We start from the raw sequence: 25222 nt of genomic DNA, 5'->3' as shown, positions 1-25222 counted from the left end.
GAGCGCGCGGAGTTGCATGCTGGGAGCCGCTCGTCCTGCGCAAAGGGTTTTTTTTCCCCCCAAGCTCTGGTTTCCTGGTGACGCTGTCCGGAGTTAACGTCAACGCTTACGATCCCTCCTAACGTCCTGCTGATGGTTGGGCCCCAAGCGGTGAGTTATTAGCATCCCATGAGGAAACACGCGCTGAATGCCGCAGCGATGGTGGTGAGGGAGAAAGCCAGGAGGCCCTAAAGGTAGCCTCGGCCTCTGGCTGCGGGAGCGGCTGCGGAGGAAGTGCGAGCGTGTGTGTGTGTGTGTGTGTGCGTGTGTGTGTGTGACGGGCTCGGCCGTGTGCATTGACTGAGGTGTGCGCATGAGCGTCGGTCAGGGCGACAGGCCCTATCTTTGTGGTGGTGACGCACTTATCTGTTGTGTGTGGTGGGGACGCAGCGGGGCCCCGTCCCCAGGGCTGTGCCTCGCTGGCGTGTGAGCGTGACTCCGCCACTCTGCTCTGTGTGAGTTACATGCGTGTGGGGTCTGCGTGGGTGGCGGGACCCAGTTGTGTCTCTGTGGCTGTGAGATGTGCTTTTGCATTTCTGTGGGGTTAGCAGAGCCGTTCGCCGTGTCTCTGGCGTGGGCGTCAGTCGATGTGACAGAGCCAAGATGTACCTCATGACAGTGTGTACGATTGTTCGGCTGTGACAGGTGCGGGATTGTGCTTGGGGTACGTGGCCACGGATTGAGTCAGCACTGGGCTGTGTGACAGTGTAACCTGTAGCTCCGATGTCTCTGCTGCTCCCTCTGCCTTCACGGCCCAACCATGTTGTACTTGTTTGGGCACAGCAGCCCCAAAGGGAGGTCAGAGCCTGAACCCTGTAATGACGATGACTAACAAGAACGGCACAGACATCGTCTTGAGATGGCAATTTTAAAGCTGAAGGTGCTTTCCATTCAAGCTTCCTGAGTGACAGGATGGAAAAGCCTCAAGAATAATATTCATTTTTTGGAGGGGAGAGGCCCCTTACCTGGGAGGTGGGGGAACCACAATTACTAGAGCCTAGTCTCCAGGAATCTGAAATACTCAGATCTCAGTGCCCTCTGATTTCTGATTGATTTTAGATAAGACATGGGAAAAGGTGTCCTTAGGGAATATTTTCTGATGTTGTCTGTGCACCAGAAAGGCCCTAGTGTCTCATTCTGTCCTCCTCTTTCCTCCAGGCCAGCGATCCTCCAGAAAAGGTATCTTGAGGAGGAAGAATTATCACACCTTTTAAGATCAAGGTTCCTGTAAGTTATTTTTTTTGTTCAGTAAATGATTTGTGTTTATAGCGTTTAAGAATATGTGCTTTCCTTGGCCCAAAGTGTCCTTCCTAGTAATGACTTATCCAGTAATTTCTCCCCGAGAGTCCTGCAGTATATTCGCCAGAGTATTCCCCACTGACCAACCCTCTCCAGTGAATATTTACATACTCATTTGGCAAATTGTTTACATCCTCCTGTGTGGGCTTCTGAGAATCTGCATAGGATAGAGGAATACTACTGGGAAGTTAATGTTAGCACTTCTGGGATGTGATTTGGTAAGGGAAAATAATAATTTTTAGGTGGAATCAAATGCTAAGTATCTTTGGTCTTTTCCACAGGGCTGACCTTCAGAATGCACTAAGAAAGAAGGTTTGATCATTTTAGTAAATCACAAAGGTATCAGCTTTATGAGGCTTTTAAGAGTAGGGTTTGACCAGAAATTGACATAACAATGTAAACTGACTATACTTCAATAAAAAAGAATGCAAAAATAAAAAGAAGAAAAGTAGGATTTGAGCAAAGATCTTTATCATTAAAGGCAGGGATTTTTTTTTTTTTTTGTAATCAATAAGTAGAAATTTGTTGTATTAGCCAGGTGTTATTTGAGGTCTGACAGTTTCAGTTTGTTTCAGCTACATTTTTTGTGTGAACGATGAGAAGCAGTATGGTTTGATTTTGAGTATGAGTCCTGGATCTAGAGCAGGGTTTGTGAAAGGTCACATGTTAAATATTTGATGCTTCGTGGGCAATGTATGATTGAATATTGATTTTCTTTTTTTGATAGATTTTATTTTTTAGAATGGTTTTAGGTTTACAGAAAAATTGCAAAGATAGTACGGAGAATTCCAAAGTACCCTGCACCCAGTTTCTCCCATTATTAAGAACTCATGTTAGTATGGGGGATTAGTTGCAATTAGCCAGTTCTGAAACATTATCGTTAACTGAAGTCCATGCTTTATTCAGATTTCTTTAGTTTTTCCATAATGCTTTTCATCTGTTCCAGGATCCCATCCAGGATACCACATTACATTTCATTGTCGTGTCTCCTTTTAAGAGCCTCTTGGCTCTGCTAATTTCTCAGACTTCCCTTGTTTCTGATGACCTTGACAGTTTTAAGAGGTACTGGTTAGGTGTTTCGTTAAGATGCTGCTCTACTGGAATCTGACGTTTTCCTCATAATTAGACTGTGTTTATGGGTTTGGGGGTGGAAGATCACAGAGGTAAATTACCACTTTTATCACAGTCCACGCTCTGTCTGTCTGCAACCTAACTCCCCTTTAATGTAATGTAACATATTCACAGGTTCAGGCTTAGGACATGGACGTCTTAGGGAGACTGTTACTCCACCTACCACAGGCCTGTCTTTAGTAACTGCAACATCCCTGCCCCCCATAACTGTGGTCCTTTTCTTTGTCAATTTTTTTTAATTTGGAATTATCTTCAGGTATATTTCTTACAGTGGGATTAATGCAGGCCTGCTGCAAAAAAATCCAGTCTTCTAAGGAGCTTATAAAGAAGAAACACAAAATTACCCATTACTGTACCTTCCAGAGATAATTAATATTGATATTTTGGTGTGTATGTTTTCCAGTCTTCCCCTCTCCCTCTAAGCATGTGTGTGTGGTTTTGTTTCTGGAGCACTGAATCCTGCTTATTGGTCTATAATGAGCCAAAGACTCTCCAGATCTTAGTTTGTAAAAAGACTCCATCTCAGCCAAGGGCCAACATTATACGTGTGTGCAGGAAGAGAGGGGAGAGGTGTGCCAATGATTCCCTTCTTGTTTGAAAAACATCTCTCACATATTTACACCTTAAAGGATTAGAGAGACATCATTTGAAACTAATCCCATGGCAACAAATTATCAAGAAAGACAGGCTTTCAAAGTTAGATTTTTCTAGGAAGGGAGGGTATAGCTCAGTGGTAGAGTACGTGCCTAGCATGCATGAGGTCCTGGGTTCAATCCCCAGTACCTCCATTAAATAGGTAGATAGATAAATCTAATTACCCCCCCCAAAAAAAATACATTTTAAAAGTTAGGTTTTCTAGGACTTAAATCCCCAGGACTTAAATCTATAGATAGATAGATAGATAGATAGATAGATAGATAGATAGATAGATAGAATTACCCCCCAAAATTTTTTTTGTTAAGTTTGATTTTCTAGGACTTTAATATTTCTTTCACAGAACATGACGGTGATCACTAATGCATAATAAATGGACTGTCCAAGTAACATTTCCATAGGCGGATATGGACAAAATATGACAGTTTAAAATGTTCACATAAATCTTCGGTATCACATAAAGGACAAGATTCAACCACTTAACTAATGTTCTCAATTTGGCATCTTCTCAGTTTAGATTCTTTGAACTGGATTTTTGATGTAGAACCATGTCTGTCCCTCTTTTTGCTGATGGGGAGGGAATACTTCCTCCTTATCTATCTTAGACTTTTTTTGCTACTGTTAATTAAAAAGAATTCATTCTTAAGAGGCTCTGGAAGTTTTTAGTTAACAGTGATTATATGGACAGCAGGTTTGAGAAGTACGTATTTTAGCAGGAGGAAAAGGGGAAACAGCAGGCTTGAGTTTGTTTTACAAAAACAGAGGGATGTATAATCTTATTGATCTTAAATCATAGCAGCTAACTTGAATTAAATAATTATTACATGTTATTGTGTTTTATGTAGATGATCGTCTTAATAGTTGAGAAAGTCATACCTGGTAGGTACAGTTTTTATCCGAGTCTTACCTGCAGGGGAACAGATCCTGGAGGTTAGTAACTGTCAGAGCAAAGATTCACATCCTAAAGTCAGACCACAGAGCCTTGTACTTAACCTCACCAAGACCTCTTGTCCCAAATTATGTACACCTTTTTAAACATACCTTCTCCACTTGGTAATTCATCTTAAATTTCTTTCTCAGTTAATACAAATCAATATCATTACTGGAACATATATATTATGCCATTATAACAGACCATAATCTATTTAATCTACCCTCTACTGTGAGATATTTATATTTCTACTTTTTTCATTTTTTTTAAATGATTCTCTGGAAACCCTGAATAAAACTGCTGGATTGTATCAATGTCAATGTCCTGGCTGTGATATTTTCCTATAGGTTTGCAGTGTATTTTGCCATTGGGGTAAACTGGGAAAAGGGTACACAGGATCTCTCTGTATAATTTCTTGCTTATAAATGTATAATTATCTCAATTTTTTTAAAAAGTGTCCCATTTAAGTGTTCTCTGAACATACATATATTTGTTCCATATTCATATTCTTTTCCTTATAGATTGCTACAAGATACTGACTATAGTTCCCTGTGCTCTACTGAAGAAACTTGTTGTATATTAACTCAGCATTTAATAACCAGTACAACAGCAATGTAAAACATGTATTTTTGCAGTCAGCTTTCCTGGACCCAGACGCTGCCTGGGAAGTTCCTTCTCCACCCTGTCCACTTGCTCTGTCTTGACTCACATCACCCTATCTAGAGGCCAGAGGAGCTTTGAGTTTGCATGGTGCAGCCCCTCTCCACCCTGAGTGGTGTGACTAAAGGGGGCAGGATGTTCTCAGTGAGACTCAGCACCCTCAACACAGCCAGTCTCAGGTCCAAGCCGCCGCCCTCTTCCCAGACTTAGCCAGCCTCACAGTGAGGTTTGATGCCACAGTCTCCACACAAGACCACCCTCAGTTCTGACGGTAACTGCAAATCCAAGAGTTTCCCTCAACCCCCTTCAGGTTTAATAATTAGGACTGGAAGGACTCAGAACTCACTGAGAGCCACTTTGCTCACGGTCACAGTTAACTATAGTGAAAGGACGCAGGTAACGTCAGTCAAGGTTAAACAAGCGCACACGGTGAGGTCAAGGAGGGCTCCCGTCACGGAGCTCCCAGCATCTTCTCGCTGCAGTCAGGACTCATTATTCTGCCGACATCGATGTGTGATAAATCACTCAGAGTATCACACTTCAGTGTCCAGAGTTTTCACTGGGGCTTCATCATGTAGGCACGACTGATGGATCACATAGACTAGATTGATTGATTCATTGCCCAGACGTTAATCTCAATCTCCCAAGTCAACTGATCCCCTATGACCCAAAGCCTCCCACCGCTCCCATTACCTGGTTGGTGTTTCTGGCATGGCCAGGCCCCAGCCTGTCCCTACCCAGAACAAAGACGTTCCCATCAGGTGTGATGTAGCTTACCTCTCAGAAGCTGAGCCCTCAAAGCCACATATCTCTTTGGACAAGGCCAAGTTCTTTATTCATAGCCCCTAGTAGGGAGCTGGCCAGGATTCCTCCTGCTAAAATGTCTGGATCTGACTTCAAGGCAAAAAAAAAAAAAAAATCAAAGCTCCTCTGCCCTGTCTATTCAGCATTTCCTGGGATTTCAGGGAGAGCTTTTTTGTTTTTTTTCCCAGAATCCTTTTAATCTTCTCCAGATGCATTTATATGCAGATCTTGTGGGTCAAAAAGCTGGGGTTTCTTTCGAAGCAAAGGTGGAGGAGTGAAAAGATTGTATTAAATCATTTGGGGAGCACTTATTTTAATGCCTTTTTTCCCTTGTCTAGATCTGGACTTCTCTGGATTTTGTGTCTCCAGTAAAGGAAACCCCAAGAGTACTGATCAGACCTTGAAGTCTAAAACTATGGCCCGCGTAAGTGTGTATTTCTGTTTCCTTCTTGAAATGTGATACTGTGGATACGTCTATGAAACAGCGTGAAGCCTCCTGCCCAGGCGAGTCCCACCTAAGTACTCACTTCCCGGCGCTGCCTGTTCCAACGAGTAATGATGCCGGATAGCCTGGCGCCCGCCTCTGTGGCTCATGTTCACTTAACCCTTGAGCTAATCATTCGGTATCTCCTACGTACTCTTGTCAAGAGTAACTGGGGCCTCTGGGCTTAGAGGTCGTGTCCTTACCAGGGGACACGGGGGATAAATTTCGTTGCTGAACAGACCTGTCTGTTTGCTTCTGAATCATTTGATACCAGTTTCCTCTAAATCGGGGACAAAGGAACGGCAGGGCTGGTGGGTGGTACCAGGTAAGGTTATTTTGTACAAAGGTATAAATGATCTTATACTCCTGGAATCGGGGAAAACCTTAGACATTTTACTCAACCTAAGTGTGTAACTGTAATAATGAAATCTAATCTGTCTGTATTATGGAATAAAAAAATGCCTTTGTCATCACAAAGAATGCTTAAAAGACAACCTGGCAAAGTGGTGAACTGACGCCTGAAAAATTCAAAGGTGCAAAGCCTGTTTTCTAAGAGAAAAGATTTTATATTAGATTTGGAAAGCAAGCCCTGAGAGGTTTGTCTTTTTTTCTTTCCCCTTAAAGGGAAAAGGAAGTTGTAGGAATCCACACTTGCTGAGAATTTACGAGGCAGGCAGGTAGCAGGCTCTGGGCTTGCGAACGGGAGGCAAGCTGGGATGGTTTTATCCGTTTCCTGACGGGCTGGCGTGATGAATTCCGCAGGGCGTAGTGGTTTTCCCTGCAGCGGTAGGGCTCGGCTCTCCAGGAACGTGTAGGGGCTCTGTTTCAGCCATGGCCACGTCCTCACTGGCCCCCGCCCGCGGGACAGGCTCGCAGTCGCTCGCTGCGTCTACCCGAACCCAGAGCGTAGCCCTGCCTCTCCTTTCCTTCCTCGTGAAACTCTGTCCTCCCGTTTTATCGGGGACGTGTGGGTTTGTGCTTTCAGGGTTTGGTGACGTTCTCAGATGTAGCCATAGACTTCTCTCAGGAGGAGTGGGCGTGTCTGGACTCCACGCAGCGGGACCTGTACTGGGATGTGATGCTGGAGAACTACAGTAACCTGGTCTCGCTGGGTAAGTCGCCTGCCTCAGGGAACTGAGACTCTGCTCCCTGGAGTGTCAGCGCCCTCCCCTGTGAACTTGAGGACTGTCTTTCAAGAAAAGAATTGAATTTCATTCTGCCTGTGCCCAGGGAACGGTCTGAGCTTTGTCCAGTTGGAAATGGGCATTACGCACACACCAGGGTCTCCTGATCCGTCGGTGACCTTCCCACCTTTCTCTGGCCCCTCCTGTAATTGCCTTAGTGACCAAAGAATTAATTAGAATTATTTATTTTATTAGAATATTTATTTCATGACCATTTTCAAAGAAACCAAGCCTCATGCTATGACCTTACATTCACACTCAAACTGCTGGGTTTTGGGGGGGGGGTGTGTATGTGTGTGTGATATAAACAGGAGATTTTATTAGTAGAGTGAAAAGGTAGTGAAATATAGTACGCCCCCGAGTGTTGGGGGCGGGAGAGGAAAAAGTGGCTCAAATTGCTGTTGATGGTACTTCGGGGACCCTCCTCTAGGGAAAACAGCTCAACACAGTGACTTGATTTCCTCCAGTAAACCAGCTTCTGTGTTTGATGTAGAAGTGGATTGAGAAACAGAATGTGTGTCAAACCAAACTGAGCGTATTCCACTTCCTACACACTGTACCTGAACTGAGCTTGGAAGTTACAATCCATGAACTTTGAGTTAAACATTGGATGGTAACATCTTGTAAACATCTAAGGAAATTTCTTCCTTTTCTATTGGCAAATGATAACCCTGATGTGAATAGTTACTGTTGTGCTTGCTCTGTACCAGGAAGCATTCTAAGCACTCGTGTGTGTTTGTATAAACACATTTCATGCTCACAGGCTTGTGAGACAGGAACAGTTGTGTCTAATTCGTCGATAGGTGTACAGGGGCACAAAGTGACTTGGTCAGCCAAGGAGACAGAAGCAAGAATTGAACCTAAGAATTCTGGCCCCAGAATCCACACTCTCAACTGCCATATTCTATTTGCCTCTAGAAGTTTTCTTTTCCCTACCCATCTGGTTTCCTGTTGGTCCTTCAACCCTTCTCTTTTCTGAAGTCTTTATCATTTTGACATTTCGGTTGACTAAAGTTCAGTCAAAAAATTTGGAGCCAACAATTTTTCCTAAGTTCTACATCATGTGACACTTCTTCTTTTGAAAGCAGGACATCTCATTTCTAAGCCAGACACGACTGTCTGATGGAAGCAAGGGAGAGAGCTTTGCTGGTGGAGAGGGAAAAGGGAAGAGACACGAAGACAGTGCAGGGGAGAGGGACAGCCGTCTGGCCAAGGGCAGGCCACCATCACCACGGGTGGCCGGCTGGGCAGGGAGCAGCTGCACCTGAGGTGCTTGGAGGGCTCCCTACACAGGTCCCAACCAAGCCCAAGGCCTCTGAGGAAAACGTCACCACCTTGAACTTTAATTCACTCCCTTCCCCTCTCCATTTGTTTATCTTCTTATATTTCACCCCTATTGAGTAGCAAGGGCGTAGGTAACACGACCCTGCGCCCTTCAGAGTTTCTGAAAGTTGGCTGTTATCCTAGCTTCCCGTGCTTTCTTCCTTTTCTTTGCATCTGTTTTTTGGTGATACTGCTCCCTGGGTGCTCTGTTCTTCCACCATGAAGCAACATCTGGTTATGTCTCCTTTTGTGCTGTTACAGTCACTGACAGTACCTAGATTCGCTGTTTTATTAGGGGTTCAGGATGGTGACATTCCATCATGGCCTCTTCATTTATTCACTGTAACAATTCTTTAAACTGTAGTCCATCTTTTATTATCTGTGAACTCATGAATTTAAACATGTTTGGTATTTTGCAGTCCCTTATTGATGCTCAGATTATTCTAAATACTTCCTCTGAAGGATCCCACAATTTATTTATTAAATTTCATTCTGCACATTGTCTTTTTTGGTTGCTTTTGAATGTTAGGTGTTTGTAACCAGAATTACTTTTAATTATATTAATTGAATACACACACACACACACACACATATATATTCTATAGTTATCCAACTATCTGTTTCTAGTTTTTACAGCAGTTCTGTATTTGATTTTCCTGGTTCTCCAGGTTCATCACCACATCTACAAATTGTACTCCTTTTCATCTTCACTTTTGGGATTTATCCCTCTAATTTCTTTTGCTTAATTGTTTCAGCTGATAGTAAACAGTAGGGCTAATAGTCAGTGCCTTTTTCTTGTTTGACTTTAGCAAGACTCTCTCCAGTGTTTCTTCACCAAGTATTGTGGTGCCACATGTGGAAGCTACATTTTAATAAGAGCCCTAGGTGATTCATATTTCCCATTAGAGAAGTTTTATTTCTAATCAAGAAGTTTTTGGCTTGTGGTTAGATTTGTTTTTGTTTTCTTAAAGGGAAACAAAATATGTTGGGGTTTTGTTTTTTTGGGTTTTTTTTTTTTCCAGATTTGGAATCACCATATGAGACCAAGCGTTTACCTACACACAAGGGCATTTATGAGATAAATTTTTCCAAACGGAACTCAAATGGAAAAACTAAATCCCTTGGCTTTGCCTGGATGTCTGAAGGTGAGTTTGAAGGACCACAGGCCCCTCAAAAGGGATATTTCAATCAAATGATAATCAACTGTGGGAAAGCTCCCACTTACAGAGAAAACGCCTCTGTCAGAACACACCAGAGACTTCACAATAGGGAAAATTCCTATGAATGTAAGGAATGTGGGAAGGCCTTTAGTCGTGGCTATCAGCTTACTCAACATCAGAAGATTCACACTGGCGAGAAACCCTATGAATGTAAAGAATGTAAAAAGGCCTTCCGTTGGGGTAATCAACTTACCCAACACCAGAAAATCCACACTGGCGAGAAACCTTATGAATGTAAGGACTGCGGGAAGGCCTTTCGATGGGGTTCGAGCCTCGTTATTCATAAGAGAATCCATACGGGCGAGAAGCCCTATGAGTGTAAAGACTGCGGGAAGGCCTTTAGGCGCGGCGATGAGCTCACTCAGCATCAGAGATTCCACACCGGTGAGAAAGACTATGAGTGTAAAGACTGTGGCAAGACCTTTAGCCGTGTGTATAAGCTGATTCAGCATAAGAGGATTCACAGTGGTGAGAAACCCTATGAATGTAAGGACTGTGGAAAGGCCTTTATTTGTGGTTCGAGCCTCGTTCAACATAAGAGAATTCATACCGGTGAGAAGCCCTATGAGTGTCAAGAATGTGGCAAGGCCTTTACTCGCGTCAATTATCTCACTCAGCATCAGAAAATCCACACCGGCGAGAAGCCTCACGAATGTAAGGAATGTGGGAAGGCCTTCCGCTGGGGTTCGAGTCTCGTGAAACACGAGAGAATCCATACAGGTGAGAAGCCATATAAATGTGCAGAGTGTGGGAAGGCCTTCAACTGTGGCTATCACCTTACTCAGCACGAGAGAATTCACACTGGCGAAACACCTTACAAGTGTAAGGAATGTGGGAAGGCCTTTATTTATGGGTCCAGCCTTGTCAAACACGAGAGGATTCACACAGGGGAGAAACCCTATGGATGTAAAGAATGCGGGAAGGCCTTCAGTCATGGCCATCAGCTTACACAGCATCAGAAGATTCATACCGGTGAGAAACCCTCCGCGTGTAAGGAATGTGGAAAGGCATGTAATCACACAAACCACCTTCAGGAACATCAGAGACTTCATACTGTTGAAAAACCTTTTGCGTACAAAGAACGCACGGTGGCCTCTGTCCAGCATTCATTTCTTCCACAACATGAGGAAAATTTGTGATAAAATGTAACATAACAAAGCCTTTACTGGTCTCCTTCCTGCTTGTAGAGTACCAGAAGTCATATCAGAGGTGAATTTGGAGAACGGAGAAGTGGCCTTTTCTTGTTGATCACAGCATAATCAGTTGTAGTGACTTTTTACTGGATAGGTTAGTTTAATGAATGCATAGAAACTGTCCGGTACCATTTCATCTCTATCATAGTTCAGGTTTATTCTAGGGTAAAACTCTGCTGATGGAACATAAGTGGGAGAGCCTTTCCTCGTGGTACAATCCCTACCTGTTGTCATCACCGTCCCACCTCTTTACTCCCTGAGACCTGGGGAAATTAGCTGTTACCCCTGTGCATTGTGAAGTGGGGCTAATCACACCTACCTAATACTGCTGTTGTGGTGATTAAATGAGTTTGGTACCTGTACACTTGTTGAATGTGTATCTGGAGTATTTTGTAAGCTCAATAAATACTAGCTGTTGTTGTTCTCATTATTAGTAGCATTGCTGTTAGTAAATTATTAAAACCCCTGTGGGTGCAGTGAGTTAAGACTTAACAAACTTCTAGAAGAAAATACAGATTACCGTCACAACGTTGGGGTAGGCAGCACTTCTTAGCACACAGAAGACACTAAATGTAACGTTAAAAATTATTAAGTTGGATTTCATCAAAAGTACAAAGTTCTGATCATTGAATGACACCATGAAGTTGGTGAAAAAGCAAGAAGCAGAGTGGGAGGTGATATTAACATACACCTGACAAAGGTTTCACATTGAAATTACAAAGAATCCTTCAAGTCATTAATAAAATGACAAATCAGTTAAGAGGTAGGGGGAGACTTACATAAGCATTTAAGATCACCAAATGGCCAGTAAGTAAGTGAAGATGTGTTAAACATCATTGCTCCTCAAGAATATGCAAAATAAAATCACCATGTGATGTCACTGGTCACTTGCCAGAAAGGCTGACATTACAACTGTATACAAGTTGTCTCTTTGTTGGATATTCAAACATGGCCTCTTAGGAACAGAACCAGCACAGTGGACCTCTGCAAGTCTTGGAGGTCCTGCAGCAGCAATACAGAGGTGATGCTAGAGGGAGGCAAGTGGGCTTGTCCCAGGGAAGGGGCCAGAGCCTGGGAACAAGTCCTGGAGGAGTTGAGGGAGCAGTTAGACTTAGGAGGGACTTGAGCTGTCTTAAGAGGGTCACTCCTAGAGTGAAGGGAGTGTGTTGTCTTGGGGAAAGGACTTGAGTCCATGGTGAGGAATCTGAGACTGTGGGTGAGGGAAGGCTAGAGCCCATGGGAGTGAGTTTGAAAAGCTGATGGGCATGGGAGGGCCTGGTACATGGGGAGTGATCAGCTAGAGCTCAGACAGGTCCTGGGAGACTGGAGAAAAGGGGAGAGCCCAGAAGAGGAGCCTTTGAGAGCTGGAGGAGGACTTGAATGCTGTCCATGAGTATAGCCTGGGAGATGTAGGGTTGTTGCTAAAGCCATTGAGAGAACCTTGGCACAGAAGATGACAGTGTGGTTAGAACCCAGAGGAGTGCCCTGTGGAGGCTAGCAGAGGGTCCAGAATCAGGCTGAAGTAGTGCTTATCTTTGGTTTATCTCATAAGGGAAATTAGAAAATACATAGGAATGAAAATCAAAACAAAACACAACTTACGGGATGCAGTGGAAGCCATGCTTTAAAGACAATGTATAGGAGTAAATGCCTACATTTAAATAGAAGAAAGATCTCAAGTAAGTAAACTAACTCTTCATGGTAAGAAACTAGAGAAAGAGCGAACTAAACCAAGAGCAACAGAAGGAAGAAAATAACAGGGATTAGAGTGGAGAAAAATGAAATGGAGAATTTTTCTACATGATAAAAAGAATCAACGGAGCCAGATGTTGGTTCTTTGAAAAGATCAACAAAATGGGCAAACCTTTAGCTAGACTGATGACGGGGGGAAAAGTCATTTTGCAGAGAAGTCCAAGATCAATAGAGATGCTTCCAGTCTCTTCTAGGTGTGCGTGGTGGTGGTGAAACATCACAAACGCACGGAAACTTGAACATGTCAACATTGCAAGTAAACACAGTAAACCTGAGTACATTCAGTTATACCAGAACAGGGATTGCCAAGGTTTTCCAGTTGAGAGCCAAATAGTAAATATTTTAGGTTTTGCAGGTCACATATGCTCTGGGTCACATATTCCTCTTTACTTTTTTTAATAGCCTTTTAAAAATAAAAAACACTCAGCCTCTAGACCATACAAAATCAGGGCCACAGGCGAGATTTGAGCTATGGACTAGAGTTTACCTGACTACTGCACTAAACTAAGGCGAGCATGGGAGAAAACTCTAGATCAGCATTATCCAATATGGTAACAAATAGCTCCACAGACTCTTGAGCACTTGAAATGTGGCCAGGTGGTAAAGGAAGTGCAAGATACACACTGAGATTTGAAGACTGGAAACACGGAAGGTAAAATATCTCATTAATAATTTGTACTTTTATTACATGTCAAAATGATAACATTTTGGATGTTTTCGGCTAAATAAAGTATATTATTCAAGTTAATTTTGTCTTTCTGCTTTCTTAATGTGCCACTAGGAAACTTTTAATTACGTATGTGGCTGTCATTATGTTTAAACAGGGCTATTCTCAACTGCAATTTGGCAACATTTGTCAAAATTTTTAAATGTGTGTGTGTCTTTGACTCAGCATTCCCACTTGTAAGAATATACTGTTTTATAGCATTAATTAAAAATCTTCCCGTGACATATGCACTTTTCCCAAAGCACTGCCTCTTATTTTGGGGAGCTCCTTAGTGAAAATTGCATTGTTGACTCTCTGTGGAGTCTGTTTTTTTGTCTGTTTGTCTGTTTGTTTGCAGGGTGTGGGGACTATTGCAGTATTAGTATGAAGCAAAATTCATGCAAAAATCCATTGAAAACTTCCACATCTGGTAATACATGGTTGTGCTGGAGGAACAGTCTATCTTTCATTAGACAGAATTCATTTTCTTTAAACTATTATGTAATGAGTGACCCAGCCAACTGAAATTTCAAATAAAGGGAAAAAAATAGAATATTTAAATACTTTGACAGAAGACTCAGCTGCAGCTAACCAGACTGGCCCACAGGTGGGACCTCTGTGGATGTTGAAGACATACAGAGTACAGTTGTGCTTCAGGCCTCCAGGTAAACAGAAGAGGTGAGGAGCTGGGGATGGGAAGTGTCTACTGAATTTAAGATCTTCTTTTTCAGGATATCCAGGGACAGTCTCACTGAGAATGTAACTTTTGAGTAAAATACTAGATAACTGTCAGAGAAATGTTTGAGAGAAAATTTTGTAAAAGTGAATGATAGATGAAGATAAATATTTAAGCTGAAACATTACAATGTTAAACTGTTCAATAAACTAAATTTAATCACACCACATCCTCAGCACAACTTCGCCTCATTACAGCTCTCCCAGTCTTCTCCTGAATGTGTGTTAACCTACAGTCAAGGCCGTTACAGGTCTCCCCAGCCACGCGAAGGCAGTGTTCCCGTGAAACCTTCTGCAAGCTGAAGCGGTGTAAAGAGAAGAAGCAGTTACCTGTTACAGTGCATTTGAAGTGAAGAGATCAGCAACTTAGCTAATCATCAGGGAAGTGCAAATCAAAACCACTATGAGGTATCACCTCACACCCATCAGAACGGCCATCATCAAAAAGAACACAAATAACACATGTTGGCGAGGATGTGGAGAAAAAGGAACCCTATCACACTGTTGGTAGGAATGTAAACTGGCGCAGCCACTGTGGAAAGCGGTATGAAGGTTTCCAAAAAAATAAAAATAAAGCTACCATATGACCCAGCAATCCCAGTCCTGGCTATATATCCAAAGAGAAAAAAACACTAATTTGAAAAGATACACACACCCCAGTGCTCATAGCAGCGTTACTTATAGTTGCCAAGATACGGAAACAACCTAAGTGTCCATCAGTTGTATAAATGAATAAAGAAAATGTGATAAGATAGAAAGAAAAGGAAAGGAAGGAATACTGCTCAACGTTGAAGAATTGAAATCTTGCAATTTGCAGCAACGTGGATGGACTTGGAGGACATTATGCTAAGTGAAAAAAGTCACATGGAGAAAGAAGTATTGTATCACGCATATGTGGAAACTAAAAAATATAGCAAGTGAACATAACAGAAGCAGACTCAGAACAAAACAGTGGTTGTCAGTGGGGAGAGGGAAGGGCTTGGGGCAAACGGGTAGGGCAGTAAGAAGTACAAGTTACCAGGTATAAAACAAGCTACCGGATATATTGCACAGCACGTGGGAATAAATGACTTTAAATGAAGTATAATCTATAACAAGACTGTTATCACTGTGTTGTACACCTGAAATTAATATAATGTTGTAAATCAACTATACCTTAATAATAAAAAAAAAAAGAATGAATGGATGAAGATGGCAGATGTGGATTAAAATATCCCAGTGGAAATACGCAGGTATCAAAAGTCCAGTAAGATGGGTGAGGGCATAGCTCAAGTGGTAGAGGTCCTGGGTTCAATCCCCAGTGCCTCCTCTAAGAATGACTAAATAAATAAATAATAAACCTACTTACCTCCTCCCACCAAAAAAAAAAAAAAAAAAACCCAGGAAGTTTAAGAATCACCGTTTGATGTTATCATCCTGAAAATGAAGGATGAATGTGCTAATCTAAAGTCATTCATTTTCCCTATTTTATTTTATTTGTATTCTACCTTTGCTGAGCTATGATAATAAATTTAAAACTATGTGTATTTAGGGGTTTTTTTTAACTTTAAAATAAACACAAAACTTTTATTTCACCAGTAACAAAAGAAAAAAATAACAGCATCAAAATTTTAAATCATTTAGGAATAATTCCCACAGATTATTTGGAAATAATAGCAAAGACTTATTGAATGTCATTAAAGAAGATGAATCAAAGTGGAGAATCAAACCACAAAAAAATAAACACAGTGCAACTCTTGACACAGTGTTTAGTTACCTGTGTCTTCTTCCCACGTGGCAATCTCTGTTTTTGCTGGAAAAAGTCCTAAGAAGGCGCTTCTTATGTGCAGGTTAGTATTTTATTTCTTCCTCTAGTTGCTGGTTAACTTACTGTACTATCTTTGTGAAATTTCACCTTGCTGCACACTTCGGAAGCATGCACTATTCTGTATGTATATCATGCTTTTAAAAGCTTACTTAAAAATTATAGACCATTAAAGTCATTTTGTCCACTGGCAATAAATACAGAGCTTTAAATGAATTCCACCTTCACACTCCATAGAGGCTCCAAGTGTCCCACTGAAGAAACCTCCGGTATCCAGTGTACGGAGGGATTCCACACAGCATCTATTTCCTGTGGTTAAGCTAATTCATCACCAGGGGTGTTTTTGTCAAGAGTCTGTGAGTTGGAGGCTGGAGGCTGTGGATCAGTGTTATTCTCCAAGCTGTGTCGGATCCCATATCCAAAGTATATGGTGAATCCTAATAGGGAAATGAGACAATGAGGGAATAGGCACTCTCCAACTTACAAATGCCCAACAGGCCTCCTATGGCATCTGACAGTTCAGAAGAGATATAACAGGAAGAGGGTTAAGTCACTTAAGAGGCCTTCTTTATCCCAGAAACCCACTTACCAATTGCCATCCAGATGCCAAACTGGGCCCAAGTCCCAGTGGTCATCTGCATCATCAAGTAAACATTCACAAGGATGCTCAGCAGTGGAAGGACAGGCAGAGCAGGCACCTGCGGGCAAAGGCAGTTAATCCCTGAACATCACAAAGGCAGACCCCCTCCTCCACGTGGGGGGGGGGGACGCCAGGCCTGTTCACACTGTGCAGCCAGCGCCTCCCCAGGCTGGGTGTGTAAAGCACCGAAGCCGCCGGTTATATATAGCACCTCCCCTCCTTCCCTAGTCCAGCAAAGATAGTTCCGACCTATCAGGGGTTAGAGATTAAGACACCCATTACTATATATAAAATAAACAACAAGGTCTACTGTAGAGCACAGGCAACTATATTCAATTTCTTGTAATAACGTATAATGGAAAAGAATCTGAAAAAGTGCGTATTATGTATATATACAACTGAATCACTTTGCTGTACACCTGAAACTAACATTGTAAACTACACTTCAATAAAAACATTTTTTAAGATACTTGAGACCTCACAATGTGCAGACTTCCTTCACTCAGGGTGGATGGTTTAGTCATTTAAAGTCAGTTACCTTGAAGGGAGGAGGAGTGGGGCTCTGGGGCTGCCTCCAGATGGTGACAGTGACCCCGGCGCTGAGCACCAGCAGCAGCACAGCCACCGTTGTACAGACGGGGTCTCCAGAGAACACACGGCGGGGCCACTGGGCCAGCACCAGGCTCAGGGCCGTCAGCAGGAGAACTGCAGGGTCCAGTGGGAGGAGAACAGGGTCAAGTCCAGAAGCCGGTGTGTCAGGCCTTGGGTCACACCCCTCCCCCAGCAGAACTGCCCACATCACAAAGGACCATTCTGTCTCCAAGACTGTGCCTCCACTGCCAAAGACACACACTCCCACCTGCTCCTGTCAACGTCAGGACACCGCCAAACAGCCATCCCGCTGCTCACCAAGCAGTAAGGCACATCCGTAGACAATCCGGCCAGATTTCAGAGTGGGGCTGGTGTTGATAGGGTCACACAGACTCTTTAGAGTCTTTAAGATTCCTGCTTTAGGTACAGATTCCAAAGGATTTTCCTCAACTACAGGCTCCATCTCAATTTTGTTCTCATTCCTGCTTAAACTGTGGTCTGGCTGGTACCTGAGTTAGAGGTATTAAGGCAATATTAACAGCGGCCCGTACTCACCCTACACACAGTTTAACCCATCTTCTTCCCAAATTAAACATAGCAGGACATTTAGAGGGCAGAAGAGGGTCACCTCCCCATCAACTGCCAAGACGCCAAGACCCCCAGTTGAGATGCAGTGGACTTTCACCTGAGAACAAGGACAGAAAAAGCCACAAGGGAGTAGGCAAGAAGGGTCCCAATTGACATGAGGTCCACAAGATCACTGAGCTCGAAGAGTAACGCCATGACCCCTAGAAAGAGGGCACAAACGTGGTTGGGGGAGGGAGGGAGAAATCAGTAGAAATACCCATGTTAAGGAAATTGATCAAAGAAGGAGTGGCTTTGTTTAGTCACCTGCAAGAGTTCCAGAAGCCAAGGTGGCCACGATGGGGGTGTGTGTGCGGGTGTGGATCCGGGCGAGTCCCCGGAAAAGGAGCCCGTCCTCTGCCATTGCATAGATCACACGAGGCATGGGAAACATGGCACCCAGGAGGCTGGAAGGGAAAATGGAAACATGTGAGGACGTGGAGAAGCAGGACAGACTGGGGCTTCTTCTGTTCCTTAGTCTATGTGGGGTAAGTTGTCTTTACCACTTGTCTCTAAATCCCAAGAGCTGGGATACCTGCGAATCTGAGAGCAGACAGGGAAAAGCTTTGCAACTGACCTGGATGTAAGCGCACAGAGGGTGCCAACAGCCACCACATAGCTGGCAGGAGCCCACCCAACATGGAGAAAAGCCTGTGGCAAGGGGCTCTCAGGGTCAATCTGGTAGTAGGGCATCATGAGGGTGAGTGACGCTGAGACGCCAAAATACGCCAAAAAGCAGATGAACAGTGAGACGACAATGCTCAAGGGGATGGAGCGCTGAGGATTCCGGGCTTCCTCCCCTGCAGGATGGGTGGAAGGAAAACACACTGGGGTGAAAGCACAAAATCCGCCTCCCTCTTGAACCTCCCAAAGCAGGCTAGCCTTCTACCAACCCCTCTTCCCAAAGGCAGCCCAAACTGTGCCTGAACCTCCGATGGGACACACAGTGACCATGTTACCTGTAGTGGCGATGGCATCAAAACCAACAAATGCATAGAAACAAGTGGCTGCTCCTCGGAGAATCCCATCAAAGCCAAAAGGCACAAACCCTCCAGAACCCAGAGGGCCCAAGCTGCGGTGAGAGAAGGAACGAGGAAGAACGTAGGTGAGGTATGTTCAGCCATACTGGATTTCTCAAAAAATACCTCAAGTCCTGGCCCCTAGTGCCCCCATCGCCTGGATCCAGCAGCTGAGATCTCTTTACTCCACATCATATTCCCCATTCTGCATGCCCACTCCCTACCCACAAGCCTTGCTATTGGCAGGAGCACCCTGCTAACCTATAGGTGCCATTGGATCCAGATGTGGCCAATTTGTGGTCCTGTTCTGTGAGCTGCCAGTTGTGCAGGTCTCCCTTAGTGAAGCCAGAGAGGATGATGAAGCCGAGAACCAAAAGGTTCAGGCCTGTGAACACTTTGGTAACCAGGGCTGACTCTCGAGCTCCCAGAACCAGTACTCCTGTGGGAAAGATGGATTTGTGAAGCCTCTAAAACAGTTAAATCCATAGAGACAGAAAGACAGGTGGTAGCCAGGGCTGAGGGGCTGGTGGTGGTGGATGGATGGACAGTAACAGCTAAATGTGTACAGGGTTTCCTTTTGGGGCGATGAAAGTGTTTGGAACTAGCTGGAGGTGATGGTTGCACGACACTGTGAGTGTGCTAAGTGCCACTGAATTGTACATTTTCTGATGATGAATTTCCCACAATATATACATCTAAGAAATCATCACATTGTACACCTTAAACTTACATAATTTTGTATATCAATTATATCTCAATAAAGCGAGGGGGAAATAATAAATCACTGGGATCTAGTGAGAAGGGCCAGAGATGCTACTCAACACTCGACAATGAGTTTTTTTAAAAACCTAAAATGCACAAGACAGCACCCCACACCAAGGAATGGTCCAGCCCAGACTGTCAGTATTGCCAAGGATGGGAAGCAATGGTCTGTGTCTTGCCTTCCTGTCTCTCATATCACAGGCCCTTCTTTCCAGTCCTAACCCCACCACCATTCCGCCTCTCAAAGCCTTCCCCATACCAGCTCCCTTTCCACACCCACCTCTTCCCATCCTGTCTGCCCCTGTGTCACCTGTGAGCAGCAGCACCAGTGCAAATGCAAAAACGTCTGGGTACTTGGCCAGGAAGTAGGGCACATGCCGGGAGAAAGTGCCCTGTAACCCCTGAGAGATGTGGTTCCCAGTCAGGCTGTCAAAGGCGGAGCTCCAGGCCCTGGCCACGCTGGCGGTGCCTGCAGCGGCAGGAGGAGGAATGCTTGTTGACAAACATGAATCGTACCCCTACCATGTGCCCTGGGGTGTATTTTGTCAGGGATGGGGGAAGCATACAAGATACCTAATCTCAAAGAATTTCTTTTCATGGGTTGGAGAGAGTAGACCCAGATGATCCACAAAATAGATCAGCTAACACGTTAGGAGAACAATGTTGTGCAGAAAAGAAAACAGGGTAAGTGGGACTGGGAGGTCTGAGAGATGAAGGCTGAAATTTGTAATCAAATGGTAAAGGAAAACGCCAGGAAGGCAAGAGCTGAGCAAAGCCTTCACAGTGGTGAGGGATGAGCCTGTCTCCCTCACCCGCGTCCTACACTTCCCTTTCCCTCTTGGTTCTTGTTCAGTCATGTAAGGAAAGCAGGACAGACCTAAACAGAATGAACTTGTGGGGTTTTCCTGCCACTACTACCCACTTCACCCCACAAGGTGAATCACTGAAGACCCAAATCCCCCTCCTGGTTTCCCAGCCTTAACCCCCACACCTTCCCCACCCCATCATCTCACCAATGACATAGGACAGTATGAGGTTCCAGCCAGTGATGAAGGCACACAGTTCTCCCACTGTGACATAGCTGTAGAGGTACGCAGACCCAGAACGTGGTACCCGGGCCCCAAACTCCGCATAGCAGAGCCCAGACAACACAGAAGACAGGGCGGCCACCAGGAAGCAGATGACGATTGCCGGTCCAGCTTTGTCCTTGGCCACCTCTCCAGCCAGGATGTACACGCCAGCCCCCAGGGTGCTGCCCACACCCAAGGCCACCAGGTCGAGGGTGTTCAGACAACGAGCCAGGAGACTCTCAGACCCCTCCCTGGGCTCCAGCAGCTGCCTGCGGACCAGCTTCTGACCGAATCGGAGAACATCCTGACACAGCATTCTAGATGGAGTTGAGAAGGCTCAGATCTGCTGAGAGAACAGGACAAAAAACTATCAAGAACGTCCATCCACCCGTGGCCCTGGGACACAAATTCCATGGAGCAACGGACTTATGGGGAGCAGGTGGTAAAGGGACACATTGAGCAAGTTCTCCAACTCTGAGCTTTGATTTCTTCAAACATAAAGACTTTCAGCATGTTTCAAAGTTCCCGGAAGAGCGGCTTGAAGAGAAGTGAGCGGGAAAGGAATCCGTCTCCCCAGATGTGCCACTTTGGCATGTGGGTTGCTTTGAGCCGAAGGCAGTCAAGACCCAGCAGGCTCAGGGAGAGCTCTCTGCCTCTCCCTTAACTGCTCAGAATAATCTAGGTCATGAGGCCCATGCCAGGAAGAGAGCTATTAAGAGAGGCAATTCTTTATTTCAGGGATATGTCTGCATCAAGTGGCAAATATTTATCAAGCATTTGCTCTTCCCTCCTTCCTGGGGTTGCCTTCCTCCCCTTTGAAGCCCCAGATCCCTACCTCCTTCTCCTTCACTCAGGGTAGTAGCATATAAGCCCCCACTGCCTGGCTGTCTTCGAGCCTCCGTTTTTGTGTCTCCTATACATAGGAAATTAGTTAATCTGTCTTATGTAAATTTAACTATTAGATCAGGCAAGAAAAGTTTCCCACCCCTACAGAAGCAAAAGCTTCCAGCACAGTGCCTGGCACACAGCAGCTGCTTAACTGGGATGAGGTGAGTGGATAAGAATATTGATTAATTTTTTCTTTTTAGCAAAATCAGTCAGCCCTGCTGGTTCAGAGCTAGCACTGCTCCGTGTGGCTTTGATTTTGCACAAGCTGTATACTGCTTTGTCCTCCTTTCCTCCATAAAACAGGGGAAATTATTGCCATTATCCCCTCCCTTCCTTCGTGTGTGTGAAGAGACAGTTTAAGGGGCTCAGTGATCGGATAAATTGAAAGCAAGTCCCCCCAAAACCAAGTTCCCTTGCCAAGTTTATGGGTTTATGGTTGATCTCTCCACCCAAAACTTTATTCCCTCTCTTGTCCCACCCCTTTCCCTTCAGGACTGAGGAGTATCAAAGAAAAGGGGGGATTGAAACTGCGCAGGACCCTGCAGGACCGTCCCAGGTACAAAAGTTCCTCTGTGCCCCCCAAGTTTCTAGAGAAAGGCTCAAGTCTCCTGGGCCTTCCCGGAGTTCCAAAATGCAGGTCCACCAGCACTGATTAGGGAAGTGATGGGACATGGACACAAAGGAAAAGCAGTGCTAAATGGCCTTGATGGAAAAAAAAACAAAAACAAAAACAAAGACAAAGTAGCAGGGGGCCAACTGGAAATGGAAATTCTTAACCTGTCACATAGGCTCTAAGTAAACAATAAAATGCCTCAGCCATTGTTTCTGCTCTGTCCTACAGAGAAGTTAAGAGATCACAAGACCATGATTGCCTCTTTGGCTTCACAGGGCCAAACACAATCACCAATGACCCACTGAGTCACAAAATGGTGCCAGGAAGTCTGCAGCTCAGCTCTTAATCTGAAATTGAAATCACAAAGACCCTTTACACGGTTACCTTTAAAATCCTAGCAACCCTGCTCACCAGCAAAATGGATTTGAGATAAACCTGCTTATCCCATCTTCTCAAGAGGGCGGAGCCCTCTCCATCAGTAAACCTTTCTCTGATCCAAACTTTTTCGTTTGTTTGGGCAGGAACTTGGATTCTCCAACAAACTCATGCCCCACACATTTTTATACCAGGGATCCTGAAACCTGATAGCTGCCTGTGCCATTGCCTGCAGTGTGAAATGGAACTGGAACTCTGAGTTGGGGCAGAATGAGATGGAATTTGTAGGGAGGGACACACTCTAGCCCAGTGCAGTGAAAGCATCAAACCAGAGCAGCCTCCCAATTGCCTGCAGGGAGGGAGGACTAACCTTTTTTCTGAATCAGAAATGACAGGACCACTACTTCCTATCCTTTGGGGGCATGGAATGTCTCCTCACTGCACGGCTCTGCAGGGCGAGGCTGACCCAGGCAACACAAGTTACCATCACGAGGCTCCACCCATGATATTCCAGAAGTCCCAAGTTTTGCATTTTGGTTTAGAGGAAGCAGTTAAAGAGCCAAGAAACTATGATTTGAATCTCGGCCCCCCCACCACCCCTGGGCCTTTGAACAAGCCATTTACTGCTCCGGACCTCTGTGCGCCTCCTGTTCAAATGCTGCTGCTGAAGTTTCGTGCACTGTTAGTTGGAATGTAAAATGGTGTAGATGTTGTGGATAAAGCATGAAGTTTCCTTTAAAAATTAAGAAAGGAATTACCATATGATCCAACAATTCCACTTCGGGGTGTACACCCAAAAGAACTGAACATAGGGTCTCAAAGAGGTATTTGTACACCCATGTTCACAGCAGCATTATTCAGAGAAGCTGAAAGCTGCAAGCCACACAAATATCCATCCCCAAATGAATAGATAAACACAGTATGGTCTATACACACAGTGGAATATTACTCAGCCTTAAAAAGACAGGAAATTCCGACCCATGCTACAACATGGAGGAAACTTGAGGACACTATGCTAAGTCACATAAGCCAGTCACAAATATACAAATATTGTACAATTTCACTTCTATGAAGCAACACAAGTACTCAAACTCATAGAAAGCAGAATGGTGCCAGGGGCTGGCGGGGCATGGCAGGGTGGGGGGAGGATGGAGAATTATTGTTACCTGGGGTCACAGTTTCAGTTTTACCAGATGAAAAGTGTTCTGGAGATTGGTTGCACAACAATGTAAATATACTTAATGTTACTAAACTATACACTTAAAAATGATTAAGGTGGTTAATTTCATGTTATGTGTACTTTACCATCATTTTTAAAAATTGCTGCCAATGATAAATAGTAGAAAGAGTTTCAGAGTCGCTTGATGTACAAAGCCCATGGGGATTAAATCATCACAGTAATCCCCCACAGAGACTAATATCCACGAGTGCTCAAGTCCCTTACAGTGCCACCCCCCACCCCCCAACCTGCAGAGGAGGACTCCACAGACATAGAGGGCCAACAGTACACAGGAGACTGAAATCAGTGGTCCACATATCATAAACCCTCTATAAGCGTAGTCTTTACTGTCATTTGAACATCAGTCAAATTATGAGTCTTAGAGCCTCCAGACACTGATACGATCTCCCCCCACCCTTCCTCTTCTCACACAAACACACACAGCTCCCAGCTCCTGCTTTCATCCACTTGCCACCCTAAGGCTGAAGCTGGGCTGACCCAACTGCACACTTGGATGCAGAGGGCTGTTTAGGAGTATCTGAACTCAGCACCTAGTCTCCTACAGCAGAGGGGTTGCCCCAGACTTACAGGATCCTTGGAGCAGAGCCTGGAGCACTGGGTCGAGTCAGTGGAGTGGAGTTCACACTCTGTAGGAGTAGAGCTGGTAGATCTCTACAAACCAAATCTGGGAACCCTTATGCACAAAAGACAACTTTTAACCCCTGGGTGGGAGTGGGCGGGGATGGGTGGGGCAAATCGGCAGTGATAAAATTAGCCAGTTGTTACCCTTCAGGGGATATTTCTGAAGTTTTGTGTCGGTGAGGTAAAATACACATAAAATTTGTCATTTTAAATGGGAGAAAATATTTGCAAATGATGAGACGACAAGGGACTAATTTCCCAAATACACAAGTGGCTAATACAGCTTTATATATAAAAAAAAAAAAAAAACCCAAACAACCCAATCAAAAAATGGGCAGAAGCCCTAAATAGACATTTCTCCAAAGAAGATATACAGATGGCCAACAGGCACATGAAAAGATGCTCAGCATTGCTAAGTATTAGAGAAATGTAAATCAAAACTACAACAAGGTATCAGCTCACACCAGTCAGAATGGGCATAATTCGAAAGTCTACAAATAATAAATGCTGGAGAGGGTGTGGAAAAAAAGGAAGCCTCCTACACTGTTAGTGAGGACGTAAATTGGTGCAGCCACTATGGAAGACAGTATGGAGGATCCTCAAAACACTAAAAAAAACAACAACAACAACAAAAAAAACTGTCATATGGTCAAGTAATTCTTCTCTTAGTTATATATCCAAAAAACCAAAAACACTAACTTGAAAAGATACATGCCTCCCAATGTTCATAGCAGCACTATTTACAACAGCCAAGGATGGGGAGGGTATAGCTCAGTGGTAGAGCACGTGCTCAGTACGCATGAAGTCCTGGGTTCAATCACCAGTACCTCCATTAAAAACTAAGTAAATAAGCAAACCTC

The 25222-nt window shown here is 44.3% G+C and overlaps 2 protein-coding genes across 2 annotated transcripts; one reads left to right on the top strand and one right to left on the bottom strand.

The window, feature by feature from the left end:
• The first annotated feature begins 11 nt into the window (after positions 1-11).
• On the top strand, positions 12-13422 carry ZNF331 (zinc finger protein 331). The gene is made up of 5 exons (XM_010961830.3): positions 12-150; positions 1198-1266; positions 5857-5942; positions 6988-7114; positions 9532-13422. Exons 3-5 carry the CDS (start codon positions 5934-5936, stop codon positions 10866-10868), a joined length of 1473 nt encoding a protein of 490 aa, XP_010960132.2. The 5' UTR covers positions 12-150; positions 1198-1266; positions 5857-5933; the 3' UTR covers positions 10869-13422.
• Positions 13423-16234: 2812 nt separating this feature from the next.
• Positions 16235-20941, bottom strand: LOC105074475 (cationic amino acid transporter 3-like). The gene is made up of 11 exons (XM_010962050.2): positions 20569-20941; positions 19866-20024; positions 19055-19232; positions 18734-18846; positions 18352-18574; positions 18042-18181; positions 17836-17938; positions 17469-17659; positions 17098-17264; positions 16509-16617; positions 16235-16356 (listed from the first exon to the last, which is right to left on the bottom strand). The coding sequence occupies exons 1-11, from the start codon at positions 20939-20941 to the stop codon at positions 16235-16237; spliced, it is 1878 nt and encodes a 625-aa protein (XP_010960352.2).
• Positions 20942-25222: the final 4281 nt, after the last annotated feature.

Source organism: Camelus bactrianus, chromosome 9 (genome assembly GCF_048773025.1).
Source record: "Camelus bactrianus isolate YW-2024 breed Bactrian camel chromosome 9, ASM4877302v1, whole genome shotgun sequence".
NCBI classification, from domain to species: domain Eukaryota; kingdom Metazoa; phylum Chordata; class Mammalia; order Artiodactyla; family Camelidae; genus Camelus; species Camelus bactrianus.
Note: the sequence above shows the minus strand (reverse complement) of the source record. Positions and strands in the feature narration are given on the sequence as shown.